This window comes from Vulpes lagopus, chromosome 4, assembly GCF_018345385.1.
Source record: "Vulpes lagopus strain Blue_001 chromosome 4, ASM1834538v1, whole genome shotgun sequence".
Lineage (NCBI taxonomy): Eukaryota > Metazoa > Chordata > Mammalia > Carnivora > Canidae > Vulpes > Vulpes lagopus.
In genome coordinates, this window is record NC_054827.1 from 20,459,944 (window position 1) to 20,478,879 (window position 18,936).

Sequence of the window (18,936 nt, forward strand, 5' to 3'; positions counted from 1 at the left end):
ATTCTCAGTGTGGGGAAGAGTCAGAGAGACCTGATGGTAACATGACACTGTCTTACAGAAATCATTTACTGAATTGCTCAGTATTGAAAACAAAGTATGGAAGGAAAGAAAAGCCTTGCTTCTTTACTTAGAACATGGATCGTCCACTAGTCGAATTTTCACTCCTGTTCAATTGACCTTGCAGTTAGCGGAACTCAATGACTCACTGTTCTTAGGGTTTTCTAAACCTTTACTTTATATTCATAAATGTTCAAAGGGGATGCAAGAGAGAAGTACATTACGGCTGTTAGCCGGGCCTCTTTACTTTAGCCTGATTCTCTGTTTTGTATAAAAGATTACTGAACCCAGAAAAATTTTCAAGTCTGAAGTAAACAATCTAAAAATGCCTAAAGAAATTGAGGACTTCATTAGGAGAAGGGAACAAGATCTTTGGGTATGGAAACCTTTTCGTTTCTATGGTTGCACAGGGTAATAGCTGTCAAGTCTCACTACTGCTAAGGTCACTTCTCCACACAGAGACTTAGTAACAGCTTTCATTGTATGGTTATTAATAACTAGGCATGATCAGGAAGGTGGCTACTATCTGGGGGAAAAAAAAGAATAAAAAGGAGCCGCCTAAACTTTTTCTGTTTTCAATGGGTTGCTGAATGCTGGAGTTTCTGTCAGAGTAAAGTTGCATTTTCAAGACGGAACTCACCCTCTAGAACTATCTTTGTGTGTATCTGCTCAGGCTAATGTGCTGTGAGGTTGGAGGGGTTGGAATGAGCAGTATAAAATTAAAAGAAAAAGAACAATTCTCTACAGAAATTATTTTGGATTTATACAGAGGTTCCTGGTATCTATTTCAAAAATGATCAAATGTTGATTAAAAAAATCTTAACATATATTTAAAAGACTTGTATTTTATTTTATTATCTTGAAAACTAAAATTTATACTGTTAGTGGAAAGAGAGACGTGACTACATTTGTCCTAGGAAGAATTAAATGTATTTCTGTCATTTGTTTTAGTTCTGCTTTCTTTCCTAAAGAAATGACGTAAGTAAATAATAAAATTACATTTTTTTTTGGAGGGCATATGCATATATGGGGATATTTTTAAAAACTGTTTGTCAAATGGTTAATTCCATGGATCAAAGTCTATTGCTTAACATTAGTATCTGAGGGCTTATCTCTAAAGCAAAGTACAACAACCTAAGACTGGAATGTAGGGTCTCACAATTAAAAGTTATCTTACATCTATAAAGCAATAGTTTGCTACAACTTGTCTTACATATGAGAGAAATATTATGGTCTTTATTTGAAAGATGAGGAAAACTGAGGCTCAGAGAAGATTAAAAGACTTGCCTGAGGTTATAGTTTTAAAGTGCCATGGTCCAAATCACATCTTCTCACTCAAAGTCCAGATCACTTTCCAATACACCACAGTGAAATACAACAATATGGAAAAAATAGTCCTTAAGATTCAATTTCCATTTGCAATATATTATTACAAGATTTAGCACTGTATTCCTTATCTAGATAAGATAGGGGCCAGACAATGGTGCCTTTAGAGCATTCCAGCTCTTCTCCGAATCCTCTCTAAATCTTCGGTCCTTTTGTCATTCTTCAAAGCTGGAACTCAGCAGGAGAAAGACAATCCCAGTGAAATTCTTATCAGTGATATGTACTGTGGGTTGATTACCACATCATTTTGATATTTTTCTATTTGTACAGCTCAAGATTATATTTAATATTTTTTCTACAGATGAAAGATCTACATGTAAGATATAGAAAGTAGTATGAGATCACTATACTGTATACCCTGGGATTTTTTTTTTCTCTTTTGCCTTACTATGCTTATTCACTATCATACTCTTCTTAAAACTCATATGAATGTCTCTCATTCTTAGCTATTATTCTGTACTTTCCATTACTGAATGTCATTCCATTTTTCATTATCTCAAAATAGCCAAGGACATCAAGAGTCACAGAAATTTTTTAAGAAAATAGAAGATAGTTTCTATGTCCATTATAAGCTTAATTAAAAAATATTTTTATTATTTGATGCCAGTTAAGAATCAATCTGAGTTTGTATCTTTATAGCTCAGGTTTCTGAAATAATTATCTTTCCATACACCACACATCGCTTTAGGTGTGTGGAGTAACCTGACAACTCCATGAGGTGTCATGTGACGTGAATTCCATCTTCTGGAGTTGTACAATGTGGCAAACCAGTACTCTTCACTGTTTCTATCTTAATGGTTCCTGTTGCATTTAGATAATAAATAAAAGATGTTTTTGAGTTAGTCAATTAATATGATGAGCACCTACTATGTGCACAGCACATTGGAGATACAAAAAGGACTCTTCTCTAAAATGTCTCACGATATTACAGAATGAAAATGACTTTAATATGTAAATAGTTATGTATGAATATTTAATGAACAATGTAATGAAGTAAAGTGCAAAACAAAAATGTAATGAGGTGCTAAAGTTGAACAGCTTGTATAGATAAGAAGTGGGTGAAGAAAGTATTGAGAACCCACTACATTTCAGGCATTACAAATTGATCATATAATTTATCCCCACAAAATTCTGAGATAGGTGTTATACCAAGTTTACAAATCAAGAAAGCAGCTCAACAAAGCTAAATATCTTGGCAAAAGACAGAGAAATAACGTGAGACAAATAACAATTTGAGCCTGTCTCCAAATCTACAAAAAAACTAAGTTTTCAAAGTGAAGAGAAATGAGATCCAGAACTTAACTCCAAGTCCCAAAGTTAGTGAAGAGAGGATCTGAGATTCAAACTCAGATTTGTGTGACTACAAAGCTAGGGCTCTTAATTACAAAATTATATACTGAACATGAATTCTGCTCTTCTGATTGTAAATATTTTTCCATCCGGCTACTCTATCTCGCTAAAACAACTAAAGAGTTTTGTAAACAGAAAGCAAAGTGATAGAATTAATAGAGAATGTTTCATGTCATTTGGATCAGAAGTACTTTCATAAAATTCTTTTGAATTTTTGTAGGTCAAAGTGCATCAGAAGAAAATAATGGGAAATTACCTATAAGAAAGCCTATTATATATCACTACTAGCTCTTCACTTTTCTTTGAAAATCGAATGAGCCTAAAGTTAGTCTTTATTTAATATACAAAATGAATGCAGTATACCACTCTAATAAAATTTTTTTGAACTATGGCTCAGATGGTAATTAGACCAAATTCTTAATAATCGTGATATTTCACTGGTAGTTTCGAGGGACTCAGGAGCCCAATTAAGTTCATCAAAAGGTTCAGGGAAAATCTGTTCTTCACTCAACTGAATCATGCAAATATAAAAGTTACTTAATCTTCAGTGTAAAGAAAATCTTAGGAAAACATATGTAAATATTTCAAAATCATTTATATTTAATCTGAATTAATAATCATCTAACATTTATTGAGTAATACTATGTACTATTTACCATGTACTTGGCAATGTGTTAAGTAATTTACATGCATTTTCTCATGTCATCCTTACAGTAGTCAAATGAAGTATGTAAATTTTTTTTTTCCGTTTACAAATGAGAAAACCAGAATGTAGAAGAGTCAAGTAACTTGTCCAAGGTCACACAGTTAGTAACAGATCAGTATAAAATTGCTGATATGGGACATTTAAAGTACTACTTGGCTCCCAAGATTGAGGATGAAGAAGGATCTTAGGTATTATTCTTAAAATCCAAGAAAATAAAATTAAGCTCTTTAAGAACTGCTTCTGAGATGCCAACATGTACTTAAGTTTCTTCTGTCATCAAATTTGTACCTCTGAGTACATATGTTGATATTTTCTGTAAATAACCTATTTTTTTCTTCATTCTTTACAATTTGTTTAAAGAATAAAGTCAAATCTGGTCTTGTTAAATGTTGTTTTTTTTTTTTTTTTTTTTTAAGATCAGGTGTTTAAATCCACCAAGTTTGCTTATTGAAACCTAAAAGAATCTGGGAGAAGTCAATGACAACATGAAACCTACTGGTACTGTAGAAAAAACACTCTTATGACTAAAATATGAGAGAGATTTAAGGAGATAGGATAAATATTTCAAGCAGACTTTTATCCCTTTCAACAGTTACAAAGATCAACAAAAATAATGGTGTTAAGTACTGAGAAAATATAATGAAGGGCATAAAAAAGGCTTTGCGAAGCTTAAGATTAAAAACAAAAAATAAACACATAATGGTCTACTGTATAGAAGAAATTAGAAGTTGTAGATTAAACAGAATTCAAAATTATGAAGAATAAATAAGTTAGAAGTATGTCTAGGATTACCTTTAAACTACCAGTAGTATTTCTTAGTACAAAAGTTATAATTCACAGAAATTTAAAAGGAAGAAATCGAAGACTATAAGAGGCTAATGTATTACACTCGAGACAATATTCTGGCATTGGAGATAAAGTTCTAGGCTAAAAGTGATTTTTAAATTAGTATATGGTGTTATGTTCAAATGTGCATTTTCACTGAGAGGATAGCTCAACAGTTTATCCAAAGTACAGGTATTACCTAAAGTAGGCAGAAGTGGGAAGTTTTTTCGTTCTTTTTAAAGGGAAAAGTGTGTTTGTCTTTGTAGTGCATCTCAAAGTCAAGGGTATAGCCTTGGTCTTTTGCAAGCCCACTTCAGTGTATGTCTGCTGCAGCTGATTGCATTAAGTTAGCTCTTGGTGCTCAGGGTTAACGGTAGGTAGGGCCTCGCTCTCTATGAAGACAGATATCCACAGATGTCTTTTCAGAAGTACTTAGGCCAGCATATACCTTCGGGAATATTTTGCATGCTTTTCTTTCCCTAGAACAAAGGTGTCCTATATCTAATCCTCTCATTCCTTACAAACTGCTCTTATCTGAGATGAACAAGGTTGATTTTTTTCTTTTTTCATCAAATACTTTAATGCTTGTGAATTTCAGGGAATACAAACTGCAGTGCTATGTTATGTTCATAACTGGCCAAGCTTCTTACACAGAATAATTCAGTGGGAAGAGAGATCTTTTTCCTCTTTAGCAACATCTCACATTTCCACTCTACTCAGAATTCTGTCTTCCACTCACTTATTACCTCACTTATTACCTCTCTCTTGCTTGCGCTATCACCTTTACTTCTTCTCAGTGAACTAGTTGGATAGATGTATATTTTTCCCCTGTGCTGTCAGGTTTTTAGGATTTAGCTCAAGATTTATCCAAATCTCTGGCATGTAATCTCTGCAGACCTTTTAGCAACACTTGCTCTTGATGTTTATCATCTATTTCTTAACACATTCACAAGACAACTGATTAAAATTTCTGAGAAAAAAAATAAAAGATCATTCAAAAGGAAAATGATGCAGTCCAATAATAAAGAATGAAACCCCAAGCAGGATCTACCACAACCAGGATAAGTTCAGCATAAATCCATGTGCTAGACTAATTAAGGTAGAAAACTTGTCAAATGTAAAATTGGTATTTTTTGGGGGGCGGGGAGGGGGCACATACTGCTGCCATATACTGTATTTTGTTAGTTCCAAGAGATGCATTTATGTAAATGTCATGAGAGGAAACACATATCCTATATAAACCTGAGGAAGCCAAAGAATTTGAACGTGAAGGATTGGATGGACAGACAAAAGAAAAAAAATTGATGAATTCCACAAAGCTAAAACCCACTGTATTATATGTACATATATAATACATATGTATCTCAAAAATGAAAATAATCTGGGAACAGGGCCCTTGCTTTATAGGTCCTCTGCAAAGTCTGAGCTAAACACATGGCAGGTGCTCAAAAACTTGCTTAACTGAGTTTAAAATCACTTGGCAAATGAATTAGCTACTTTATATTAGCCTTTAAATATACATTAACCATTGAAATTGTTTAGTTAAAAATAAGAACATTCACATTAGTATAATGATATTACCTATAAGGATAGCCGTGGTATTTGGAACGAAATATTGAAAGTAGAAAACTGAAGAAGAAGACCACCAGGCCTAATCCCACTAGGCAAATTACTAGAAAGAGACAGAAAATGCCATTAGTGTCTAGACAATGCAACCCAAATGCATGTTTTTTAAATGCATTCAATTAATAACAGTATACTTACATTTTAATAGTTCATGGCACATACAGGCACAACAAACCAGATAATCCAAAATACAATGTATTCATTATTTTCCACATTCTTCTCAATGAAAATGTACTATTTGGGGTATGAAAACAACAAAAGTGACTGATCTAAGTCTTCTGGTGGTTTTCTTCTCTTACAGAGTTCCTACAAGTACTAAAATGCCTCAGAGGGATCAAAACAAAGCAAAATATATGATAAACCGCAAACAAGATTATCAGCCCCTGCCTTATAAAGCTTTGGCTATATTAGCCTAGACATTTGCATATAGAATAGTAAATAGAATTTTATTCTTTTCAGATGCCATGCAATATTTATAAAGGAATGTCATTTTAGATTATTGGCTAGATTATTGCTTTGGTTAAAGCCTGTTACTTAGAAATAGTCATCGTAGTGCACAAAAGCTAGGAATAAAACTTTCAGGAATGAAGTAATACAGATTCTGGAGAACCAAAGAGGCAAACCGCGCCCCCAAGTAGATACTTGTGTCAAAGTGCTGTCGTCTGTTTTAACGAATGAACACAAGGCTAATATTAGAGTTGAATGTGCTGTGGTCCAGGTTTTCAGTATCACTTTATCCCAGGCAAGTTAACAAGAGGGAAAATACTTTTTTCTTTTCCTTTGTGTTACAGTTAGGAAGACTTTAAAGTCAAAGTGCAATAAATATATGTAATATAAACAATGGAAATATATTTATGCAAATATAGAGTAGTTAAACAAGATTTATTACTATTAGTAAACTACATGCTTATAAAATTAAAATGCTTAAAAATCTGAGCCAATTAAATGCAAATATGTTTGGAATAAAGAAAAACATAAATATATTTAAAGAAATTGAAATTGACTTAAATATATGCCATAAATAGAAAATAGTGTTAACTTTTAATAAGAAAATCTAAGAACTTAAGAATGAAACATTTGCACAATACTTGTATTCTTTTGTTAGTTTTAGAGAATTCTTATAAAAATACTCAAAATATCTGAAATAATTAGAAGACCAGAGTAAAAAAAAAATGAAACACATTAAGGCACAGGAAAACAAGAAGTTAGCAGTTCAGAATACTTCTAAAATGATATACACTGAAAAAAAAATTCTCCTAGCAGGTCTGAGACTAGGTTTAATTATAATCCTGGAAATTAAGGAGTAGATAAGGTATGACACTGTCAGAAGATGGTCTAGAAATCTGTCAGTTTTCATTCAACTCTGCAGGAATATCATTCTTTCAGTTTTGAGTATAAATTGTTGAAAGTCATAAGTGCTTAACAATATTCAATTGTAGCCTCTCTGACATTTCATTTCAGACAAAGTTCATACAGTTGAACTTCAAATGAATACTGGCAGAAAATAAAGTAAAAGAGCAAGTTGCTGACTATCCCAAAATGAAAAACACCTTTATAAAAATGTGTAGACTATCCAAGTATGACAGACAACCAGGCACTAGATACAACAATAACATTTCTGCTTACAACAATCTTATTAAACCTAGAATTAATTATCTAATGCTTTACATTACCCCTTAACATATTTGCTATCTTTATCAAACACTTCGTCCTTTCCTTTTTTAAAAATTTTCAGAACCTAAACAAAACACTTTTACTTCTTTGAAGCTCAAAGTACATGATTAAAGAAACAACAGATCTCCTTGATTCTGTGCAGTGGAACAAAACAGTGATACTCAGGTCTGTGTATACAGTGAAGGGAGCAGCAGAATCGAGTACTGTGTGAGGGGTTAGTAATTACTGAATGAACCACTGCAGCCCGTACAAGGTAACATACTTGTAAGAAAATGGTATGATGACACAGAATCACTCTGATCTGAGCAATAATAGTAGTTGTACTATATATCAAAAAGGAATAATTTTAAAATATATTTTCCATGTCTCTCTCTTTCTCTCACTATCCATGAATAAATAATATGACAGTGCTGGGCACTGGAGTGATGTGTAGAGAAATATCTACCAAGAGGAAAGTGATTTTATGAACAATATTACAGTTGCTGTAAGATAAAACATTTATGTATTTCTTACTATTACTTAAGACAGGATATATAATAATGCATCTGTCTTCATAAACATTATTTGTCAATCCCAAGAGGATCACATTGTTTATTCAAAAGATGTATCATAAAAAAACCAAAAGATATATCATAAAATGATATTCTGTACAATGCTTAACTAAAAGTAATGCATTAGATTCTTTTGTAGTTTCTTTACAATAGTGTATAGATCCCACCATGGGAAAACAAAGGACAGATTAAACTGCAAATTACATCTAAAATACTTTAACACTTAAGACGACAACTACTTAGAAATCACTTATTTATATATAGGTCACCATAGCTAATATATTTTTTAAAGAATTTATTTACCTATTCATTAGAGAGAGAGGCAGAGACATAGAGGGAGAAGCAGGCTCCATGCAGAGAGCCTGATGTGGGACTCGATCCCGGGTCTCCAGGATCATGCCCTGGGCCGAAGGCAGGCGCTAAACCGCTGAGCCACCCAGGGATCCCTATACTTTTAGAAGAAAGTAAGTCTTGATTTTTATTTTAAACTTCTTAATAAACTGTGTTTCTCAGATACCTATGCTGCTCAAACATAAATTTTGGGCTTAAAAATGTTCCAGAAATGCAAAGCATACTGAGAAAAAAATTTAATTATAGGTTTAATCATAAAATTATATAGGAGCTTGATAATTATTATAAAAAGGTCTGTGGCAGGAAGTTTAAGGCCCTCTCTTCATTTCTAACCAATGTTCTTAACGGTAGATTTTTCTCATGTGTTCTTCCCTTGTCTTGCCAAAACCTATTACTTCATAAAAATGAATTATTTTTCTATAACCCCCCTGAAAGGAATAGTCCATCAAAGAATAAAATGTAGTTAACTTGCTTAGAAACAATGCTGGAAAATGGTGGAGTTGTAAATCTTGGATACCACTGGAAAAGGCAAAGAGCTTGGAAAAGATACTATTGACAGGTAACTCCTTTTCAATTGTTGATCAAAAGTTTGGAGGTAATTAGAAGGTGTTATATTTCATTGTACAAAACCTATCTGAAAACTATGAGTCCTTGAATGTGTACCTGATTCCTGTAGCGTAAGGAACACAGCATTTGCCAATAAAATCTCTGAAGACTGACCACAGACTTTTGTGTCTCCCTGTAGTGTGGACATTACTATGGGGACTACAGCTTCAGTAGACATGGGTCGGAGCACCCCTGACAAGGATTAACACCTTTCCTTTATATGCAATTCCAGAGAAAATCACCCAATTCCATTTTGGAAGAAATATATTTTTAAGTATTTGTACACCCATGTCCAAGAAATAGAAAAAAGTAAAACAAAAACAAACTGCAACCTTTCTAATATCAGAACATTTCTTTAGAAATTATGTTTACTAAGGACTTTTATATATTTCCCATTTTACTTAAATGAATCTTAAGGCAAAACTAAAGCAAAACTACAAAAATAGCAACCAGACTTACTCCGTCTTTTACCAACATCTCCCTTGGATGTTGCTGCTTCATTTAGAAGAACCATCCCCATGGTGATAGCAGCATCTATAGTAGTTGTCAAGGAAACAGTAGAAATACATGCGAATAAAATCTATTAATTTTTCTGGATCTGAACACAATGTGTTCTGTTCCAGGATGTAAGTTACAACTGTACACAGAGCTAGATATGACTTAACTCTCTCCATCTAACACAAAATTACCATTCTTCATGTATTTGAATATGCCTTAATTTAAATATAAATAACCTGACACTGTGAGATTTTGAAGGTCTAACTCTAAACATTAAGTTTCAGGACTTTCATTTTCTTAGCACATAGGAGTTATATGGATTCCCATAATCAGTTATGCCATTTCACATTATATATGAAGATATGTACTAATTATAGTCACAGGGGCAACTTTCATCAGCAATCATAGAAAATCAGAATATATTATTTTTCCCCTCAGGGTTTGTGTGCAAAACTTTTTTTCTTGGCTTCTATTTCATGTGTTGTTTCATAGATTATCTTGTTTAAATAATATTTATTAAGGTCTGGTATTGTGTCACTTGGAAATTTTTCTTACCAATTATAAGTCTTACAAAAGCAACAAGCACATTATAATAAACCACTCTCACAAATTTAGCAGGATCTTAATTTAGTTAAATTGACATTTTAAGAATGAACACACAAATCTGTACTTAATGTCTGCTTGTGGCAGGATGAATATATATATTTTTTAAAGATTTTATTTATTCACGAGAGAGACAGAGAAGCAGAGACACAGGCAGAAGGAGAAGCAGGCTCCCTCCAGGGAGCCTGACACAGGACTAGATCCCAGGACCCCAGGATCGCGACCTGTGCCAAAGGCAGTCGCTTAACCACTGAGCCATCCAGGTGCCCCTGGATGAATATATTCATATCATACTGAAAGATGCCAGAGATTAAGAAAATGATAGAAGCTCTCCCTTTTATAAGAACATTCTTTGCCATGGTATTAAAACATGTTTGACATAGACGAACTCATCAATTCTGGAAGCATATTATGTATTCTGCCCAAATAACTAATGGATTTAAAAAAATAAAGATAAAACTAAAATAATTTTAGCCCAGAAATTCCTCAGTTTGTTCACTTTTATTGTCTCCTTTTATTCATTTCTACTGCTATATATGTACAATCACCATCAGCAAGCCTGCTGTACAGATACATCCAAGTGTCTTCTATTATTCCAAACAGTGAAAGCTCAAAGAAAATTATCTGGATACATCTATACAGTTAAGTGAAGGTCAGGGAAAATTCTGCAGAGTAAATACTTCTGCTCTATTTTCATAACCATTATATCAAAGTATTGATAATGATAAAATAATTGAGTCTTTCATGACCATATTATCCAACTTCTGGAAAACAATAAATGCCTGACTTCTCCAGTTAGATATTTATGCTTATAATAATCTCTTTCTATAAAAATGGCTTTCAACCTATTTAGCAATCCCTTATGGAACCCTTCCTAGAGAAAACCAACCAATTAACCAACCTTGATTAGAAGCCTACTGCATAGAAGAGAAAAGCCACTGTGCAATACCAGCCTCTCCCACTCCACATTTTCAAACCAAGACCAATACACATATATATCATATACTACTACTGAACTTTTAGGGACTGATGATACATAGTTTGAGAACCACTGAAATCTGGGTAATTACTTGAGTTCCTTGACTTTCAGTCATGTCATAATGGCCTGAAAAGGGTAGTGTAAGAGAACAAATATTTCATTTTACCAGTATGGTAGTCTGTGGACTTAAGATTCATTCTTAGAATGTTTTGGACAATCCACCCATATAAATTCCCTTGAGTCTAGAGTCTTAGGACTATGCTTATAATAAAGTGATAGAAAAAAACATAAAAGCTCCTATCACTCAAACTGTTGCTATGCAGGGCATTTCTATTGCTTAGCTCATTGGAACAAACTACTCTGACTGTATACGTCCTTAATAAGAATTTAAATTAGGCTTCCCTTTCATATTTCTCCAGTTACATCTATCCTAAGTCCAGAAATAACAAAGCTAAAACCACCAAATCAATAAATAGCATAAGTTTATTGGGAGTGTAAGAACAGTTCTTAAACTATGAGTCCCCAAATTCAAGGACTAATATAAAGATCAGGGGCATGAAGTTACACAATGGCTTGTAAAGTAAAAATGAAGAAACTGCTGACCTTTACAATGATTGGTTATTACAATGGGGATTTCATGACAGCAGGGGATTGGTTACAAGTGATTATCTCTCCCACCATTTTTAGGAAGGTGACTTAAGCTTCCCTTATGACTGTCAGAGTCATTTATAAGAAATACCCAAGTTTCTCTTCTATTCATGAAAAGGTTTAGTCTTGTTTATGTAGCTTTAGTGATTTTGTATGCTCAGGGAATTACATCTGGTTTCTAAGCTGCATTTCATCTTAACACTTTTTATTATATTCAAGTATAAATTTTAATCTACACATTTAAATGCATATATTTGATCTGAAAATTCATACAGAATTCCAGGTTATTTTAACTCTAGAAAATACTTTTTGTCAATATTAAAAATATAAATAACCTTTTAAGATGATTTTATATAGATATTGTAGGTAAAATAAATACTTATCAATTCCAAATGCTACATAGCTTCTGAAATTCCACTAATAAAATCATGGGGAAAATGGCACTATTTCTATTCCTGTTATACAACCTGTTAAGTAGTGCTGGAGCCAGAATTCAAACTAAGGCTATTTGAGGCAATGCCCATTTGCTCTTAACTACAATGCAACAGAAGTTCTCTTTTTTTTTCTTTTATATATTAAAAAAAACAATATGGTTGACATGTAAATTCAAGGGGTACATGCTAATTTGATAGTTATACATTGTAATTTGATTGCCATTGTATCAATAATTATCACTTCTGTCACATTACATAATTATCCCTTTCTTAAAGGTTGAAATAATTAAGTTCTAAACTCTTGGCAAGTATGTTTTATTAGGCAAAAAATACCAATCCTGTGGTAACCACCATTTTACTGTTTTGACAAGTTTGGCTTTTTAAAATTCTGTCTAGAAATGATATCATAATCATAAATAGTTGTCTTTCTTTGATCTCATTAGCATATTGTGCTCAAATTCCATCCATACTGTTGCAAACAGGAAGATGTCCCACTTTTTCATAGCTTAACAATATTTTAACCCATTTATGTATCAACAGACACTTAGGTTGTATCCATGTCTGGCTATTCTAAATACTGCTGCAGTAAAAACAGGGGTGCATATATCTAACAATGATTTTGGACACATACCCAGAAGTGCAACTGCTGAATTATATGGTAGTTTTATTTTTAATCTTTTATTTATTTATTTATTTATTTATTTATTTATTTATTTATTTATTCATTCATTCATTCATTCATGAGAGAGAGGCAGAGGCAGAAGGAGAAGCAGGTTCCATGCAGGGAGCCCAATGCGGGACTTTTTTTTAAAATTTTTATTTATTTATGATAGTCACACACAGAGAGAGAGAGAGGCAGAGACACAGGCAGAGGGAGAAGCAGGCTCCATGCAGGGAGCCCAATGTGGGACTCGATCCCAGGTCTCCAGAATCACACCCGGGGCCGAAGGCGGCGCTAAACTGCTGAGCCACCCAGGGATCCCCCTATTTTTAAGTTTTTGATGCAACTCCATACTGTTTTTCCATAGTGGCTGCACCAGTTTACGTTCCCATCAACAGAACACAAGGGTTCTGGTTTCTCTACAGCCTTGCCAAAATTTACTTTTTGTCACAAATTCTAACAAGACTGAGGTGATATTTCAAGGTGGTTTGATTTGCATTTCCTTGGTGATTAATGATGCTGAGCATCTTTTAATGTATCTGTTGCCTATTTGCATGTCTTTTTTGGGAAGATGTCTATTTAGTTCCCCTGCCAATTTTTTAATCAGGTTGTTTTTTGTAATTGACTTGTATGAGTTTTTAATATATTTTGGATATTAACCCCTTATCTAATACTTGGGGGTTTGCAAAAATTTTCTTGCATTCTGTAGGTTGCCTTTTCATGTTGTTTTTTAAGCTTTGCAGAGCTTTTAAGTTTGGTGTAGTCCCATATGTTGAATTTTTTTCTTTTGTTGTCATGTTTTTGGTAACTTATCCAAAAATTCACTGCCATCAAGACCAGTGTCAATGAGTTTCTTCCCTATGTTTTCTCCTGAGTTTTATAGGACCAGATCTTTTATAGGACCAGTCTTGGATTCATTTTAGTTCATTTCTGTGAGTGGCACAAGATAGGTATCCAATTTCATTCTTCTGCATGTGCTTATCCATTTTCTCAATGCTATTTGTTGAAGTGACCATCTTTTCCCCACTGAGTGTTCTTGACTCCCTTGTCAAATATTAGTAGGTTGTATATGCAGGAGTTTGATTTTGGGCTCTCTATTCTATTCCTTTAGTCTCTGTGTCTGTTTTTGTCCCAGTACAATACTGTTTCTATTACTATAGCTTTGAAGAATTGTTTTGAAATACGGAAGTGTGTGATACCTCTGGCTTTGTTCTTTTACCTCAGTATTGCTTTAGCTATTTGGGGCTTTTTATGATTCAATACAAATTTTAGGATTGTTTCTCCTATTTCTGTGAAGAATGCCTTTATATTTTCAAGAGCATTGCATTGAATCTGTAGATGGCTTTTGGGAAGTAGGGATATTTTAACAATATTCTCCAGATCCATGAACATAAAATGCATTTCCATTTATTTGTGTTTTGATTTCTTTCAGCAAAGTCTTGTAGTTTTGTTGTACAGATTTTTTTTTTCATTTTGTTGGTTAAATTTATTCCTAAGAATTTTTTTTGTTCTGTTTTGACGTTATCGTAAATTGGAGGGTCTTATTTCTTTTAGAGGTTTCATCATTAGTGTAAAGAAATGCAACGGATTTCTGCAGGTTGAGTTTGTATCCTGCAACTTTACTGGAGTTGTTGATTAGTTCCAACACTTTTTTGGTTAAGAGTTTGGGATTCTTTCTCTGTCTATATTGATATCAATTTCTGTAAACTCCTATCATCTGCAAGTAGCAACAGTATTCCTTCTTTCCAATTTAGATGCCTTCTAGGTCTTTGTCTTGATTGCCCTAGCTAGGAATTCCAGCATAGTTTTGAATAACAGTGGTGAGAGTGGGTATCCATGTCTTGTTCCTGATCTTAGAGGAAAAGCATTCACTTTTTTTTCATTGCATACAATGTTAGCTATGGGTTTCTTGTATGGCTTTCATTATATTGAGGTATGTTCTGACTATACCTAATCCACAAAGGATTTTTATCACCACAGGATGTTGTATTTTGTCAAAACTTTTTCTGCATCTATTTAGATATACACGTGATTTTTATCTTTCCTTTTATTGATGTTTTGCATTTATTTATCGATTTGTGTGTTGAACCATCCTTGCATCCTAGGGATAAATCCTACTTGGTTATGGTATATAATTCTTTTTAAGAGTTCTTAAATTTGGTTATTGAGTTTGTGGACTACTTTTTGTATCTGTAGTTATCAGGGCATATTAGTCCACAGTTTTTTGTTGAGGTGTTCTTATCGAGTTTTAGTATCAGTGTAATACTGCCTCATAAAATGAGTTTGGAAATCTTCCGTACTATTTGGAGGGATTAAGAAGCTTTCATATTCTTATTTAAGTGTTAGGTAAAGTTCTCCAGTGAAGCCATTTGGTTCTTGGGTTTTCCATGTTGGGAGGCTTTTGATTACGGATAGAAAATATGAACAACAACAACAAAAAAACATGAACAGATCAAATATGAATAAAAAAAATTTTTCTGAATAAAAATATTCTATATACTCCTGTTTCAATGTTGGCAAATTATGCTTCTAGGACTATATCCATTTCTTCTGAATTATGTAATTTTTTGGCATGTAATTATAGAAGTCTGTTATGAGCCTATATATTTCTGAAGTATCAGTTCTAATATCTCCACTTTCATTTCTAATTTTGAGTCTCCTCTTTTTTTCTTGGTTTAACTAAAGGTTTGTCTATTTTTTATCTTTCTTGAAAAATCAGCTCTTAGTCTCATCGATCTATTGATTTTCTGGTCTTTATTTCTACTCTGTACTTTATTTTCTTTCTGTTAAATTTGGGCTTAATTTGTTGTTGTTTGTTTAGTTCTTTGAGGTGTAAAGTTGTTTACCTGAGATTATAATTTCTCAATATATGCATTTACTGCTATACACTTATCTCCCAGAACTGCTTTTACTTTATCTCATAGTTTGGTACATTTCCAAATTTTTTTGTTCGAAGATATTTTAAAATTTTCCTTTTGATTTCTTTTTGACCCACTGGTTGCTTAGTTTCTCCATATTTGTAGATTTCCTAGATTCCTTCTTACTGATTTATAGTTTCATACCATTGCAGTCAGAAAGGATAGTTGGTATGATTACAGTCTTCTTAAATTTGCTAGTATGTATTGTGGGTCTTGTCAAATGATTTATCTTGGAGAATGTTCCATGTACAGTTGACAAGAGAATGTGTTTTATGCTGTTGAACAGAATGCCCTATATATGTCTGCTATGTCCATTTGTTCTAAAGTATAGTCCAATTCTACCATTTTCTTGTTGATGATCTATCTGGATAGGTCTATACATTACTGACACTGAGTTATTGAAATTCTCTACTCTTATTGCATTGTGTTCTCTTTCTCTATTCAGATCTGTTAGTATTTGCTGAATATATTTTGCTGTTCTGATGTTGGGTGCATATATATTTACATTTGTTACATCTACTTGATGTACTTTATCATTATATAATCTACTTTGTCTCTTGTTAACATTTTAGGCTTTGAAGTCTATTTTGTTCAATCTCAGTATGGCTAATCCACTTTCTTTTGGTTTATACTTGCTCAGAATATTCTCTTCCACCTCTTTATATTGAGCCCATGTGTATGTTTAGAGCTGAAATGTCTCCTACAAGCAGCATATATTTGGACCTTGCTTTTTAAAAAAATCTATTGTTAGTCTGCCCCTTCTGATTGGTGATTTCAATCTATTTACACTTATCATGATTAGTGATATATAAGAACTTAATATTGCCATCTTGTCTTTTGTCTTCTGGTTGTTTCTATCTCCAATGTTTCTTTTCCCCTGCTTCTCTCTGTAAATTTGTGGTTTTCCATGGTGATTTGTTCAGTCTTCCCCATATATCCTCCTCTATTTTTTTTTTTTGTTTCCTGTCTTATTTTTTTAACTTGTGGTTACCATGAGGCTTAGATAAAACATCTCAGCTAAGCTGCTATCAGCAGGAAAAACAAAACATTCTTTTCTTGATTCACCTATAAAAGTTCTACCCTTTCACTCCTCACCTTTTATATTTCTCATGTAGCAAATATCTTTCTATGCTGTGAATTCATGAACAAATTGCAGTAGCTATAATTATTTTTAATGCTCTTTCCTTAAACTTTATATTATAATTAAGTGGCTAACGTGTAGTATGTTAACTATCCTAATATAAAGTTACAGTTTTCTAATTCCAACTATCACCTTTATCAGAGTTTTGTGAACTTTCATTTTTTTCTGTGTCTCTAATTAGCAACTTTTCATTTCAACTTGAAAAACTCCTTTCACCATTATTTGCAAGGCATGTCTGGTGGTGTTGAGCTTCTTCAACCTTTATTTCTCATTCATATTTGAAGGATAACTTTACCAGGTAAGTATTCATGATGGGCAATTTTTATCTTTCAATACCTTGAGTATATCATTCTACTCTCTCAAGGCCTGTAGAGTTTCTGCAGAGAAATCTATTGATAGCTTAGTAGAGGTTCCTTTCTAGATTACTTTCCTTTTTTCCCCTGGCTGTCTTTAAGATTATTCCTTTATAATTGATTTTTAACAGTTTCTTAGAATATTTTTGCATTGTGATAATAAGATGTTCCCTTATTTTTTCCCCCAGGTTTAGGAAGTTCTTAGCTATTACTACCTTAAATAAACTGTCCCCTTCTCTCTCCGGTATGCCATTTTTCTGATGTTTGCTTGTCTGACAGAATAACAACTCTTTAGGGTTTCTTAATTTAAAAAAATTAGTTCTCTCTTCTTCCAAGTCATTTCTAAATTCCTGTCTCCCAGCGTGCTTATTCTTTCTTCCATCTGATGTGCCCTATTTTCTATGCTTTCTAATGTATTTGTTACCTCATTTATTAAGTTCCCCAGCTCCAAAATTTGTCTCATTTTTTATAATTTAAATATCTCTGGTAAAAAACGCCTCCTCTTCATTAATTTTATTCTTGAGTTCATTGAATTAGCTATGTTTTCTTGTAGCTAATTCAATTTCTTCATTTCTTATGAAGAAATTTTGAATATTTTATCAGTTAAATTACAGTATTCCATGTCTTTAAGTTCGGTTGCTGGAATATTATTCTTTTTGCGATACCATATTATTGTGATTTTTCATAGTGTTTAATGAAAATGTGCCTCTGCTGTCCCATTTGAAACAGTACACATCTTTCTTGTGTACTTCATTACAATTCAGCAGGCTGGCAATTAGAAACCTTTATCTTGTTTTCCAGAAGGTGGTGCTATAGCACAAGTTTTGGGGCTTTCTTCTGCTGGCTTTTTCTGCTACCCTTAGGAGCAGGACAGTAAAAAGAACCAGGGTTTAAAAACAAACAAAACAAAACAAAACAAAAACTGGTGGCAGAGTGGGGGTAGGTGTGGGCTGAGCATCTGAAGCTTTGGGAGTGTCCTTGGGCCAATAAGAGGATTCTCCAGTGGGGAAATCCCAGAGGTCCATGGGCTGACCTGCTCAAACACTGGAGACCTCTAGCAGGAAACACTTTTCTTTCAAGACGCTTTGATGTTCTTGTCTGTTCCTTTCCTTTATTCTTCCTCCTCCGAGGCATGAGGTGCCCCCTCAGAGAGCTGGGTGTTGCTGTTCCCTACAGCCTGCACTGCCAGGTCATCTGTCCCTCACCACTTTCCTTTTCTACCTCTTCTGTCAAGTGTAGCTGCAGCTGCCCACCACCCTTCAAGCCTAGTAGGTGCAGTGTTGCCCTGGGGCAGATGGGTGTGTTTCCTCTTTTCTCTGCTTCCAAACTTGTCTCTGTCCTATTCTGACAGTTTCTCCCATCAGGCTGGCTGGATCCCCAAAATACTTCATCTCTGGTCACTGTACCTTTTTTCATTCTCCACATTACCTTTCCTAATGGCAGCCAGTGTGTATGGGGCAAGCTCACAAACTCCTTTGGATCTAGCCCTCTGACATCCTATTCACCCACTAAAGAAGGTACAGAGGAGTGTCGTGGTGTATTGAGCAGAGGTACTTTTGTTTGGTTACA

At 33.6% G+C, this 18,936-nt stretch overlaps 1 protein-coding gene across 2 annotated transcripts in view; it reads right to left on the reverse strand.

The window, feature by feature from the left end:
- Nucleotides 1-18,936, reverse strand: part of TUSC3 (tumor suppressor candidate 3) — a 220,663-nt gene that overhangs the window by 4,076 nt on the left and 197,651 nt on the right. Inside the window, exons 8-10 of one of the 2 annotated variants that reach the window (XM_041752465.1) lie at nucleotides 9,592-9,666; nucleotides 5,906-5,996; nucleotides 1,345-1,407 (exon numbers count right to left, since the gene is read on the reverse strand). In XM_041752465.1, the coding sequence (XP_041608399.1) occupies nucleotides 1,389-1,407; nucleotides 5,906-5,996; nucleotides 9,592-9,666 (185 nt within the window). In that variant the 3' untranslated portion in view covers nucleotides 1,345-1,388. The remainder of the gene's footprint in view (nucleotides 1-1,344; nucleotides 1,408-5,905; nucleotides 5,997-9,591; nucleotides 9,667-18,936) is intronic. The other variant, XM_041752466.1, reaches the window with a different exon arrangement.